The following is a 14,577-nucleotide window of genomic DNA, read 5'->3' on the forward strand; positions in this document are numbered from 1 at the left end:
TAATATATATAGCAGAAAGACTTTTTGGTCTAAATATCAAAGTTTATTGAAATAAAATATAATCTATAATAAAAAATACTAAGGGTGTTACCACTGGTTACAGATTTAAGTATATTAACAAAAATCCAACATTTTAATCCAAGAATGACGCTATCCTTGTGGTACAATAACAAACATGAAATTAAACGTTGAATAATACTGAATAATTCTTTCAGAAATATTTTATATTTTCCCATCTGTGTTCAATATGCCTTTTTTAGGAGTATCCTCCAAAAGTGAAACTTCTGAAACTTAAGACTTACTTTTTAAAATCAAATGGTTTTAGCATAATTAGCATATCAAACAATAACTTTCTTTCATAGAAATTCAGTTCAACCCTAAGCTGGGTAGATGCTTTTAAGTGTCTTTATTCAAAAAATGTATTTAAATGCTCTTTTCTATCAATCTCTAGGGTTGCTATCATTCTACAACTAGAATTAAAGCTGGTCATAAAGCAAAACAGATGAATTATTTCAGAAGTAGAAAGGGCATTAAGATAGTAAAGAAAAGGAGAAAAAAAAATAGGCACTCATACACAATCTATATATTTAAACTCTTTGAGAACTCTATTTCAATTGGCCATTCTTGGCCTGGCATAGAGATCTATCATAGCAACCTCCTGACCCAAATAGCTGGGCAATAAAGTGGAAGAAGAAAATTTGTTTCTTCTTGTTGTATTTCAAGATCACTTTCTCTGCAGTCATTATACCATTTCACTTGCTACTCCTCCAAATATGTGCCACAAGCCAATTATTCTGCACAATTCAAGGAAAAAAGACTCACATGCACTAACTTTAGGAAATGACTTTCAGGGTACCTCTGAAGTTTCACAAGTGAAGATTATCCCTTTTGCTGATTGTTGGGTAGCAATCATACATCAGTCTCCGATCATATTGTCCTACTTGTGATATGTGGATGTGTGAAAACAATAGTTGTTATTTTACTGAGAAGATAGCATTTTAACAAAAACTACTGGAAGCTTTTCAAATCCTCATCTTTAAAAATCTGAAAAGCTTTAGGATATCCTCTATACCCTGGAAAAAAATGGTTATTTCATACAACCACGATGTAAAAAACAACAAAAACTGACAAAATTGAGAGACATACAGGACAGATTAAATGCCAGTCTTAGTCTTAAAACACATTTCATGAGTTAGAACTGCTCTTCAGGGTATTTCAGTTATAATGCTCATTTGGACAGGTCACTGATTTGGGAACTTAAATGGGTATTTCAGTTTACTGAATTCCTATTAAAGTTGTGACTACTAGAGCCAAATAAGCCAGGATCACCTTCAGAAGAATTTTGCTTTGTCCACCCTCTAACCTAGGAGGCACCCCTGCCTCTCAAGATAGGATATTACAGTGAGGATAGATATAAGGTTTGTAAAGTTAATGGTGACAAATTATTAAGTGATTTGAAGGAATTCTTAGAATTAATATCAGATGAAGTAGAGACATTATAGAATAATACTACAACTTTTTGTTCTTTAAATCTACTGTGGTTTAAAGCTTAGATTTTATATGTTTCTGCCATGGTATTTCAACACCTTATCTGGGATAGTACCATGACCTAAAAAATATCTATTATAAGCAGACAAATCTAAATCTCATCCTTTCTCAGCTCAACAGGATAAAGCTAAACTTGAGGCAATAGCTGAAGACTTTTACCCTGTTTTTTGAGTTGAATTTTTTTGAGATCAGAAAAGTGAAATTAGAAACTAGAATCCTTCATGTAAAAATATATATGTGTATCGCAATTTATTAAACTCTAATTTCTAATGGCAGAAACAATGGGATTAAGTAAGACATGCATGAGTTAAAATTTAGACAGATCTTCAAAATCAGTTAAACTTATCAGGGTCCTGCAATTTGTTCCTTAGACTGCATTATCTCTATATTGCAGTATATTTTGTTCAAGAAGCCTTCAATTATAATTTTAGTTTTAAAGTGTCACTAGAGAAGAGTAACCACAATTTTTTTATGTTTTCCCAAGAGCTTTAGAAGTGTTGGACATCAGTCAAAAAGGACACTCAATTACTAGAGGACCTAAGAACTCTGTTTCTGGTTAGTTATTTTACTTTTTTTTTTGGCAGTATGCGGGCCTCTCACTGTTGTGGCCTCTCCCGTTGCGGAGCACAGGCTCCGGACACGCAGGCTCAGCGGCCATGGCTCACGGGCCCAGCCGCTCCGCGGCATGTGGGATCTTCCCAGACCGGGGCAAGAACCCGTGTCCCCTGCATCGGCAGGTGGACTCTCAACCACTGTGCCACCAGGGAAGCCCGTTATTTTACTATTTTCGGTCACTTTCTAAAAGAAATTTAATTGTATATTATCAAATAACATTTTACACTTAAAAAACATAAATAATTTAAATAGCCCTAAAAAGGACAGTACTTAAGAGATCTAAATGAATTCCATCCATGCAAAAATGTTTACATATATGTATTAGTAACCTGATCCCATTGTACTTTGTTCCATGAAGAGGCAAAGAGAATCTAAATATTTAGAAATATGAAAGATATCAGAAAAAATAGATTTTTAATGCTTTTATACTCCCAAAATACTCTTGGTTTTGATCCTATAGCCCACAGAACACAAAAGCAACTGTAAAATACTACATGTGGGGAAGAGGGAATTCCCTGGCAGGGGGCACGGGTTTGATCCCTGGAGAGGGAACTAAGATCCCACATGCTGTGCAGCGTAGCAAAAAAAAAAAAAAAAATGGGGGGAAGAGATGATGCCATGCTCAAAGACAAGATAATTCTACAAACTTTGACAGCATTAAAAAAACCAAAAAACTGGCTTTAGAAATATTGTCATTGGGGGAAAAATTCTACACATTCAAGAACAAAAGATGTGTGTAATATTTATGATTATTTCAATAATACCCTGTGCTTATACTATGCCCTTTATTCCAAGGTGCAAAGCACTAAAAATGAGCATCCTTTAGATATTTAGAGTAAATTGAGGCATGGTAAATTTGCCGGAGGCAAGATAAAAGCCAAGTTTTTAGACAAAATGATTCAGAATTTCACATTTCCCACACCTTAAAATACAAACTATATGCCATCTTTAATGCCTCCATCTTATTTTATCAAACATTAGTAAATTTATTATTATAGTTTAAGTTGTATGCCCAAATATTCTGTGATAGGTAAAAGCCATAAGCTTTCCATCATGTTTTACAATCAATTTGCTTTTTGCTTTTTTTAAAAAAAAAATTTAAATAAATGAGATTGTTTTAGGACAGTTCTAGAAATTCTTGCCTTGATTTTTCTCCAGCAGAATTTTACAAATATCTGCTTTATATGCCAACATTAATATGATAGTTCTTTCCTTAAATATATATTTTACTTCTAGTCCTCTTTCCTCTCAAGATCTTCTGTCTCTTTGTGAACTGAGTTGGTGATTCATTAAAAACAAAATGTTAAGGTTTTGTGAAAGTACAAAATGGTTAATGTTGGGTTCAGTCAACTAATCTCTGATAGTAACTTGCTTAATTAAGCTAAGATCAAGAAGTATGAGGAAGAATTCAAAACATAAGTAGTCAAATACTAGAAATTTTAGACAAAAAATATATACATATATTCCAAAGACTAATCTTAACCTTAAATCTATGTCTCATTCAACTACTAACTTGACATTTTGAAACATGAAATAAGTTACTTTAACTACGCACATTGAAACAGCATATTATAGGAAGCAGCCAATTCCAATTTTAGCTGCCTTAAACAGCTTGGTGATGATGATTCTTAAATCTGAGACTCCTTTGAGAATCTATTAGAAGTCATGGATCCTTGCTTCAGAAACACACACATACACACACACACGATGTATTTTTTAGTGTTGATAACATATTATAAATCACAGCGTTGTTGATTCAATGGGATTAACATGAAGAAAATTTTCATACTGTTAACAAAGACTGGTCACTAACCTTAAGGAAAAGTCTTTGAAGTATGAGACAGTTCAATGACCATATCCATTCATTCATCTGCTTCTTTTGCTAGCTCTGGTTGCAGAAGAGGTGACTGGTTGATGCAAATGTGTCTCTAATCTAGCCTATAAATCTTAAAAACAAAAATGTTTAAGTTCTAATTTCTACTAGCAGTGCACATGTAACAGTTTTCAAGCATTATAAAATACTGTGAAGGAAAGACTTTAATATACCACTATCAAATTCCAGTGCACCTAAACCAACAATGAAATGTCTGAATATGTAATTTGTTGACTTGAGCAAAATAAAGACATAATAGCTCTAAATTCTTTATAACTTTCAAGGATGGGAAACCAGTATCTCTCAGAAGTTTTTTTTTTTTAATAGAATTGAACATTTAATTTTCCCCCACAGTATTCAAAGTAAACATTTTATCATTATTACTCTTGGTATATCAAACTGAATTCCAGGAATGTAAGAAAGCCTGACTGGGAAATATTACATAGAAAAAGGTTGAATTAACAAACACATTACATTTCTTAGTTATTTCTTATAAGTATACGTTGACATTTACTTATCTGATAGCAGCACTGCTGGTTTTGAGTGAATTTTTTTTTTCTTCTAATGGGACTGCAGAATGGCAGTGTTATCTTTGGAACAAATTAAGACAGTAACAATTAACAGAAGAATACCTTCTACACATATATTTTGCAAGGGCAATAAATAGTTAAGTATATAATTATGGGAAAATATGCCTCAAATATGTTTTTTAAAATTTCTAAGGATTTATTGTTTTGCTTCTTAATAAAATATAATGCACTGTCACTACTATCTGTTCTGGGAAAAACAAACACTGAGGTTTGAGTTTCCTCCTTTAACCAACAGAGTGATATCAAGAATAAACTTGGCCTAAAAATCAACTTGTTTGAGCCAATAGAGAATTCTGTAGTACATTTGATTACTTTAGCAATATAAACATATTCTGGGTTATTATTAAGAGACTAACCAAATATTTTGTATGAAAGTTTTATACCCCAAACAGGTTCTCTGATGACTTATGCTAGCATATGAAATTTGAAGGAATAACAAATGGCATAACATAAACAGACATGCAATATAGAAGGATGTAAAAGATACAGCTTGACCCTGGATATTTCCCTTAGAATAATTTCTTCCATAAATAAGACTTTACTTTTTACATATAGATTTATCTTATATCTGGTCCTGGATCACGGAGAATGTTAAGGACATAGCTTAAGAAATCAAGACCACATTTTTTGTGTAGTCTTTTGTCACCCCAGACCACAAAAAGCATTCTCCAAGTGGATGCTCAGGTTAGATTAAGATGCTCTTGAACAAACAAATTTACTGAGGCTTAGAATGTAAATCACGTAACTACTTGCAGCAGCAACAGTCTTTTCAAAAATGACTAAAACAAACTTTTAAATATAAAGCATATAAAAAGGACTATTAAGGATAGTTTTCCAAACTATAGAAATACAGGAAAATATGTGTTGCCTCATAATAAAGTTCAATAAATATTCTTTCTGAATCCTAGAAACACTATAAGATGTTATAGGTTTATTTGGTTCTCATAAGTTAGAATAATCTGATTGCTTCTACATAAATTCCTCCAGATTCTTATCCTCAAACAGATTTTTACTAATGTTTTTCCACTAGACTGAGAGAGTATCTAACATCATTTCAAAAATGTGCTTTTTTGTTGGTTTTAATAAGTATACTTAATTTTCTAGAAAATAAACATTTAAAATTTAAGGTTCAAGGTAATTTTAGAAAAAGGTAGACACTTAACTATCTCCTTTTCTATTTCTACATCTCCATATTTACAAGGCCTAGCATCCACATGGTTTCCTCTTTATACTCACTTATCACACTATCAATAAATAGTAACTGTGGTCCAAGTAACCTTTATTAAAGATTTCAAAATTCCTCAAATTTTATAACACTACAAAGTTATTAAGATTTGATTTTGATGAGTATTGGTGTTATGTAATTTTTTTTTATTGGAAAAGAAATACAAATCTTTTTTTTTCTATCTAAATTAAATCCAAGCTCCATTATCAGTTCTCAAGATATATCTAAAATGTACATTCCTAAAGAAACGTAAAGCTGTTCAAGGGCTGAACTAGTCCAATATATAATTGAGGGTTATTTATTCTTGTTATTTGTGTCTTTTCTTTTCTTTTTAAATCTATATTAAACCCCTGGTTTCTCATGGATTAGATCATAATTTTACATTGTAAAAATTAATTTCAGAAATTATTGTGCTAATATTTAGATTTGAGGAAGGAAACAATGAATACTATTCATTGTTAGAATAGAAGATGAAATAGCTTACTAACTGATATGAGTTATGAATGTCACTATGACACAAATTTGCTGTGATTTGCTTATTTGGCTACAAGTGCATTATTTTTCATGAATGACAACACACAGCATTTTCAACTTGTAACATGAAACTCCAGCTCATGAAGAGTGTACTGTGTGACTTGAAAAAGTCTGATTGTAACTAAGTAACAACCTTTCCCCTGAAAAACATGAACAAAATCCATTGGGAAATCAGGCACAGACGGTATTTATCGGTTTTTCTTCCTTTCCTCCTATGGTTTTGTTTCTGAAGACATACAGATGGTTCCAACATGACCCATACTTGTTACAAAATGACACAGCTATTTTTTTCCTTTTCTTTTTCTTTATCTTTTTCTCGAGGTTCCTTTCGTTTACGTTCACTATTCCCAGATTGTCTGCCACTCGATGGAGAGGCTTGTGCTGGCTGGCTTTGCTTTAAGAAAAATAAACAGGAAAAAATTACCACAATTTTTCCAAGATGCTTAAGCATAGTTATCTAGAAAGAAAAACTACAGGAGTGAAATGAATTATTAGTGGAAAAAGGCTATTGGTGTATAGACTTGTTATGTGATATGGTATCTGAATAACTGCCTCTATCATTCAGAATAGATATAATTAATGTATCCATTATTCTAAGTAAATGGAACTTCAAACAATAAATAACATATAGCATTATATTGCCTGAAGACTCAAATTCAAGATAACTTATGTTAAAGTTTAGGAAATGTTAAAGAAAGTGACACCTTTTGGCAAGCTACAATAGTTTTCCAAGATCTCATTAAATACTATAATAAACAGATTTTAAAAGGAGGGAAAAAAACCCCTGAGGACTCAGAGTGTGAAGTGTGTATTCTGTGCAATGAGAGAACTTTTTTAGTGAAAAGCTAATCATAACATGGTAGGTTTTAAATTTTAAGCTTGGAGTAGTCAATATTTCTAGAAATAGAAATGTTATACCTATTTTAATAGAGACCTCTATATTTAAAGTTTCATCAGATCTTAAAGGGCATCAAGCTTTCTTGAATACCCAAATCAAAGGAATAGTTCTAGCATGGTACAAACATAAAAGAAGGGGAATATTTTTTTCATTTAATGAAATGAGATTTAAGAAATAGAAACCCCCTTAGTTACATTTTCAGTGCTTAAAACATTTAGCTGGGGAAAGTGGAAAGGTGCTAACCTTTGTTGAATACTTAGCACATGTCAAACATTGGATTAAATGCTAACATTATTTATTCTTAACCACAAACCTAAGGGTTAAGTATTATCTTCTTTTTTCCAGATAGGGAAAATGAAGCTAAGAGACGTAGAGGACTTTGTCCATGTTGCACCTAGTAAGGGGAGACAGAAGCAGAAAATGCAAATCCACATTTATCTGGCTCCAAAGTCTACATTCTTTCCAGCAGTACCTCATACTGCCTTCTAATTGATAGGAAAGATTTGTTCATATTGGTTTATATTGTTTGAAGCTATTAAGAACTTAATAAATTTGGAAAATCTTCCCATCAGAACCTCAGAAAAAGTAAAATTAACTAAATTAGAAATATATTAAGATAATCACAAACTTAGAACAATGTCATAAAATCCATGGATGCTAAAAATGCTAACAGAGTCAATACCTAACTTAAAAGTTTTTATCTCAGCACAAATTTCTTTATTGCTAAAGTGATCATTATATTTAAGGATCAGAACACTAGTTTTTACCTGGGCCTGTGTAGAAGCAGAAGCAGCAGCTGCTGCTGCTTGTTCCTGTTCCTGGTAATATTGAGAAGCTCGTCTATCCTCTTCTTCTTGGAGTTTCTTTGCTAGTTCCAAATCACTGATTCCTTCAGGTATTTGTTCCCAATTGATCTCTTGGCTCTGCTGTTCTTGTTGTAGAGATAATGCCATAAGATAGTCCTAAGAAATTAAATGATAACCATTTTTAGCTATGAGATTTCATCCAAGAACTAACGTGTGTGAAATATAGGGGTTATATCTACAAACCTATCAGAGTGGCTTTTAAAAAACATACCAGAGGGTAAATGTAAAAATAGAAGTTTTCTGTATATTTGTTTGGGAGGTAATGAAATTATTTCAGTGATGTTGCCATTGTTATAAATATTTTAAATATTCATTTGAAATTCCTTCTAGAAGCAGTATATAAGGCATTCAGAAAAGCTTAAAAAAAAAAAACACGTCTGTAGAAAATTGTTACAAAGTAAAAAAGCATAAATAAGAAAGTTAAGATTACCATAATATCATTACACAGAGCCAACTACTGTTAACAATTAATATATAATTGTTATATATTAATCATTTTTTTCTATATTCACATACAAACACAAACACATCTCCCAACCCCTGAAACTATCATAATCTGCTTTCTTTTCCATTTAATGTTATAAAAGTCTTCTGTTTAAAAAAAGGTTATAAGAACTTCCCAAGATTATTTATTAAATATTCTCCCAAAAGATGATTTTTAAAGCCAACATAGCTGTCCATCATACAATCATATTCAGTTATTAACTATGCCTTTCTCCTCCCACACACACCCCCAGATTATTTCCTATGAGAGAAAGTGATGCATCTTTGGTCAAAAGTTATATTATCTAACAAAACATCCACTTTTATTAAGAATTAGTGCTGAATGAAACTTGACTACTCTTGTGCACCTCCCCCAATCTACCCTCAAAATAAGAGAATTTTAAATAACCACAGAGGATATGTAAAAGGTTGTTGCCTGTGAAGACCTTGTACTATCTAGCATGATTATCTTACTGACATCAAGAATTTGTCCTTCAAAGTTTTCTCCTCAATTCTTCAAACTCTGCTCTTTGCTAAGTCCCTTCATTGCTACTTTTAAAGACAATATCATACATGTATTCTCAACACCTCATGGCTAGATTACTGTGGCAATCTATTGCTTTACTTCATTCCTGTGCCAATATTTTTTACACACAGTAGTTAGAAAAATCCTGTATATTTCTCTTAAGTAACACTTAAAAAACCATGCTCCTGTATATCTTCTGAAGGAAAATGAGTATGTTGATTATTATGGCTGTTTGTCAAAGGAAGGCCAAGAGTCCTAGAAAGATTAGTATTTGTTTGAATCAAGTATTCTTTCATCCATTCATAGCTTGCTATTCAAATTACCATTATAGAACTTAACATATGATATTAGTTGGTCAAATACCTGCCTCCCCAACTAGACTGAAGAATCTTTGAGGACAGGACTGAATGATTTATCTTTGTGTCCCCAGGATGCAGTTATAGTGCTCAGTACAACTGCTCAATGAATAATGGTTAAATGAACACAGTCTCTATGCACTTAAATTGTTATCAGCAAAACATGTGCCAACTGTTTAACATAAACATATTTCTGCCTCAGTTGAGGAAAATGTCACATCACTGTTATACTTCTAGTAATAAACACACTTGTGGCTCTAAGCCTACCAACCAATAGCAGGCAAAAATCTCATCTGTTTCAGTTCCAAATAAGAATTCTGCTCAGTAGTGCAGCTCCTGCTGTAAGTGTCTGTTCCTCCTTACCTTGGACTCTAAGGCTTAGAACACCCCCCTACTCTTTATCCAGTGTATGCTATCTTCAAGATTCCCTCTTTTCTACTTTTTCTGACTAACCAAAATAGATCTCAAATATGTACTTGTCTCTTCATCTCTACCACCAAGGCTAAGCCATCATCACCTCTTGCTTGGACTGCTAGTCTGCTTACAACCGTGTCCTTCCTATGCATTTGTCACATAGCAGGTTTTTAAAAAGGTAAAGTAGTGCTCGCTTCAGCAGCATAAATACTAAAATTGGAACGATACAGAGAAGATTAGCACAGCTCCTATGCAAGGATGACACTCAAATTTGTGAAGCATTCCATATTTTTTTACAGAAGTAGAAACATACTGTTATACACATGAAACATATAATGTTATAAACTAATGTTACCTCAATTTAAAAAAAAGGTAAAGTAGATCATGTCACTTCCATGTTTAATACTTCGCATACCTTCCCTACTACAATTAGAATAAAATTTAAACTCTTTACCATGACCTTCACAGTTCAATATAATCTGGTCTTCTGAACCAAAGTGTACAATTAATGTACATGTAGAATAATCACTTAACTATTTAGGAAGTGTCAGGAAAATTTCACAAGTATATTAATGAACAACTTTTAGTTCAAAAATTTGGATAACTAAATTCACATTTGAAAGGAATGAGCACTTTAAACAATATGAAGAAGATAAAACAACAGATTTACCTGATCTATCTGATCTTGTTGTCCTCTGTATACAGTTTCCGGATCAGAAGGAGGCCGCAGATGAAATTCTGAGTCACAGAAATTTCCATCACCATCGACATTGTGTAGGCTTTCCCAAACAACTTTTTCTTCAGTGAGAAACCCCTGGTCTGTTACCAACAAATACAGCAGACCCTTAATAAGAAATAAGAAAAAGGACTGTTAAGTTGATCAAAGCTAGTTAATATTTAAGAGAAACTGTATAATCTTTTTAAAACATATAATTATTCCTACTAGTTAGGTCTGCATAACCTACTAAATAGTTGACCAAGTAAGATATCTTATTTGCTCACTGAATTATATCCACTTGGCTTTGAATATAGTTTATAAAAGGTACACTACAGTATGATGAGAAATAGGAGTTCTTGGCATGTTCAACTAATTCATAACTTATAAATAGCCCTTGGGGTTTTTTAATCTCCTTTCACAAAATAGAAAAATACTATACAAGTTCCTAAAAAATACATCAGATAACAAATAAGATATAGTCACAATAAAATTATATCATATTGCCTATTTTTTAAAAAAATTAAGCACATATGACTAATCCATTTCATACCAATTTTTCCTTCTCTGCACCATTAGCTGCTCTTAATTTATACACCGACAGTACTTTGTACTTTTTCTATAGTAGCATTAAATCACACTGTACAATGATTATGTTTTCTTCCTCGTTCCCCAGACTGTATTTTTTAATCTATCTCTGGGCCTAGTGTAGGCTGTATCATAAAGTTGAAGCCTAATATTTATTGAATTAATCAATGAAGTCATAATGTATTTACAGTCATTACCATAGAATTTAGCATTGATCTCTAATTGCTCATATGCATTAGTTTTAACTCCAATCATATGTAAAGTGTCCCTAGTATACCATATAACATTTGTAAGCCATTTTTATTTCAGATTTGCCAAGGACAACTTTCATTTACTTGTTCAGAGTTCCCACTGGTTAATATAGTGTTTATTATTGCACAAGAATCATACTTTTCAAGTTCTCACTTATACACAATCTTAATAATTACTAATAAGAAATTCCTTTAAAGAATTTGGTGGTGAGGGTAGAGAATTACTGAATAAATTCTGAAGCTTTAAAAAAAACTAAGTAGTTGTTATTTTTGAACATTTACTATGTGTCCAGCACTATAGGACACAGCTCCTCCTGAAGTACAGTCTTTCCTGTTGTCTAGTAGCAGTTACATTCAAGAATCAGCTGTAGGTACTGATTAATTTACAAGGTCACTGAAATTACTATTGCAACATGAAAAGGATTCATAAAGAAACACATTTTGGTATAAAGTTTAAAGACATTGTTTTAAGAAAAAATTAAGTCCAGGCTCATGTTTTGTTTTGTTTTTTAAATCAGGTACGTTCCAATTTATCAAATATTGAATGCCTACCATATGCTTAGCACTATGCTAAGTGCTTGAGGATTCGTATCATGGGTAGTAATGATCCCACCTTACTCTGATATTAGTGCCCCTTTTATGTGACTTCATAGAATCCTGGACTTAACAGTATTATAGCACTTTATACATTGAATTGCAGTTGTCTGTTTACTTAATCATCTCTCTTAATACATTTTAAGCTCCTTGAGGACCAGAGTCATGTTTTATTCACCCATGCAGTGTCATTACCTAACATTTTATTTTTTATTTTTTTTTTGCGGTACGCGGGCCTCTCACCATTGTGGCCTCTCCCTTTGTGGAGCACAGGCTCCGGACACTCAGGCTCAGCGGCCATGGCTCACGGGCCCAGCCGCTCCGTGGCATGTGGGATCCTCCCGGACCGGGGCACGAACCCGTGTCCCCTGCATCGGCAGGTGGACTCTCAACCACTGCCCCACCAGGGAGGCCCCTTAACATATTTTTAATACCCAGTTAGGGTCTACCTTGTTCTGGGATAATTTAAGAGAAAAACTAATTTTCCACTGAATAGATCTGACCCTTCTCTTTATACTTATCACAATGCATTTCAACATATTATATAATATGTAAGTTTTACAGTTTATTTTGTATAGATCATATATTAGATTGGCTGTTTGTTGGGAAGGAACTATAATCTTATCAATAACTTTCCTCCAAATGACACTTTAGGATAGGTAAATTCTGGGAGCGTTTCTATTGAAAGCTACTATCATCCATAGCACATGAATACTTAAAAGTTTTAACTAAAAGTATCCATTTCTTGGTATAGGTGACCTGTCTTCTCATGGACCATCAGCCTCAATTTCTTCCTCTTTTAGATCTTGACATTTATCAAAAAAAGTCTGTAACTGGTCCACTGTCAACAATGCTGGTTATTACTTAAAATAACAAAGCATGTGTCAGTATAGTACTGAATACTTTAGGCCCATTTGTTCCTGAGAGTCTACAATTAAATCACCATCAAGAATATTTCTTGGGGGCTTCCCTGGTGGTGCAGTGGTTGAGAGTCAGCCTGCTGATGCAGGGGACTCGGGTTCGTGCCCCAGTCCGGGAAGATCCCACATGCCGCGGAGTGGCTGGGCCCGTGAGCCATGGCCGCTGAGCCTGCGCGTCCAGAGCCTGTGTTCCGCAACGGGAGAGGCTACGACAGTGAGAGGCCCACGAACCGCAACAAAAAAAAAAAAAAAAAAATATTCCTTGCTTTTGTATCCCAGCACTTTTGTTAATATTATCTAGCCAAAGCTTTCTTTTCTAAGCCTTAAATCTTCTGCCTAATCTGACTCACCAGTCTCTAAAATATTAATTTCACAAAAAAATACAGAATGCATATATTAAATTAAATTGTTTATTAATGTATAAAATGTATGTTTATTATTACATAAAAACAAATGACATTAGATAATTTTTAAAATTTTTTTAAAAATGGGCAATTAAATCACAAAAGAAGACTGAACGAAAACCTGTTCTACCTAAAATACTCTGATAATTCTATATAGAGTATATACGTTACTTTTATTAACAATATACATAATACTATCACATTTTGTAAATTGGTAAAATAGAAGAAAACCTGATAATGTAATACAAAAATAAAGTAATTCCAGGCTTTAAAATACAGAGCAAAGCACTGCCTGAATGTTTCTGGTTAACTAGCTTGGATTTGAATTATTTAAAGTCTTTGGACCTTAGTTTTCTTTTCTTATAAAGTGATATACAATCAGTGAGATGAGAGGATTTCTAAGGAATTTTATAAATTGAAAGATGAACTTTACTCCTACTTAACAAACATCAATCTCACCTACAAGTAACTTTCTTACCCACCCAGAGAGGCAGAGCTGTTGAGAGTGTGAAGTTAAAAGTCAGACTGGAGCTGTTTACAAGCTGTGTGGTCTTCAGCAAGTTACTCAGGGCTTTAAGCCTGTTCTCTCAGATGTAAAGTGGGAAGTTGTGAAAATTAAATGAGATAATGAATGTAAAATGCTTAGTATAATGCAGGGCACGTGAACAGCCCCTAAATCTATCTGGGTTTCTTTATCTATCTCCTTTTCCTGCCTCTTATTTAAAAGGAAAAGCTGGATCTCTCTGCCTGTACTGTTGGAATCACTTTTCTGTTACCACATTTCTTTCCCCTTCCTGCCTCTAAAAAATTTTTTTAAAAGAAAGTGACAATTTGGAAATTCCCTGGTGGTCCATTGGTTAGTACTCCACGCTTCCATTGCAGGGGCCATGGGTTTGATCCCTGGTCGGGGAACTAAGATCCTACAAGGTGTGTGGCACGGCCCAAAAAAAAAAAAAAAGTGACAATTTTTGATGTATTAACTACCTTTTAAAAATATCTAAATTAGGTGAATTTTTACTTAAGTGTAGCCTTCTGTGGAAAAAAAAATTCCCACCATAGTCTTAGTTGAAGAGAAAAGTGAATGGACAAACTTATTTTATTTCTTTAATATGGCTTTAGTACTTATCTTGAACTGTATCTCCTAAACTACTCTCACTTCTAATCCTTAAATGTAAAG

General features: G+C 33.2%; 1 protein-coding gene and 1 non-coding gene across 16 annotated transcripts in view; one reads left to right on the forward strand and one right to left on the reverse strand.

The window, feature by feature from the left end:
* MINDY2 (MINDY lysine 48 deubiquitinase 2) overlaps positions 1 to 14,577 on the reverse strand; it is a 115,783-nt gene that overhangs the window by 37,702 nt on the left and 63,504 nt on the right. For 5 of the 15 annotated variants that reach the window (XM_060294208.2, XM_060294207.2, XM_060294206.2 and 2 more), the window contains exons 7-9: positions 10,599 to 10,772; positions 8,051 to 8,245; positions 3,977 to 4,109 (exon numbers count right to left, since the gene is read on the reverse strand). In XM_060294208.2, coding sequence (XP_060150191.1) covers positions 4,092 to 4,109; positions 8,051 to 8,245; positions 10,599 to 10,772 — 387 coding nt within the window. In that variant the 3' untranslated portion in view covers positions 3,977 to 4,091. Of the gene's footprint in view, positions 1 to 3,976; positions 6,780 to 6,813; positions 8,246 to 10,598; positions 10,773 to 14,577 lie in introns of those variants that run through there. The other 10 variants (XM_060294202.2, XM_060294201.2, XM_060294198.2 and 7 more) reach the window with 8 other exon arrangements.
* On the forward strand, positions 10,115 to 10,221 carry LOC115864885 (U6 spliceosomal RNA). Its single transcript, XR_004044178.1, has one exon. It is a non-coding gene; the product is annotated as a U6 spliceosomal RNA (small nuclear RNA).

Source organism: Globicephala melas, chromosome 2, assembly GCF_963455315.2.
Source record: "Globicephala melas chromosome 2, mGloMel1.2, whole genome shotgun sequence".
Classification (NCBI taxonomy): domain Eukaryota; kingdom Metazoa; phylum Chordata; class Mammalia; order Artiodactyla; family Delphinidae; genus Globicephala; species Globicephala melas.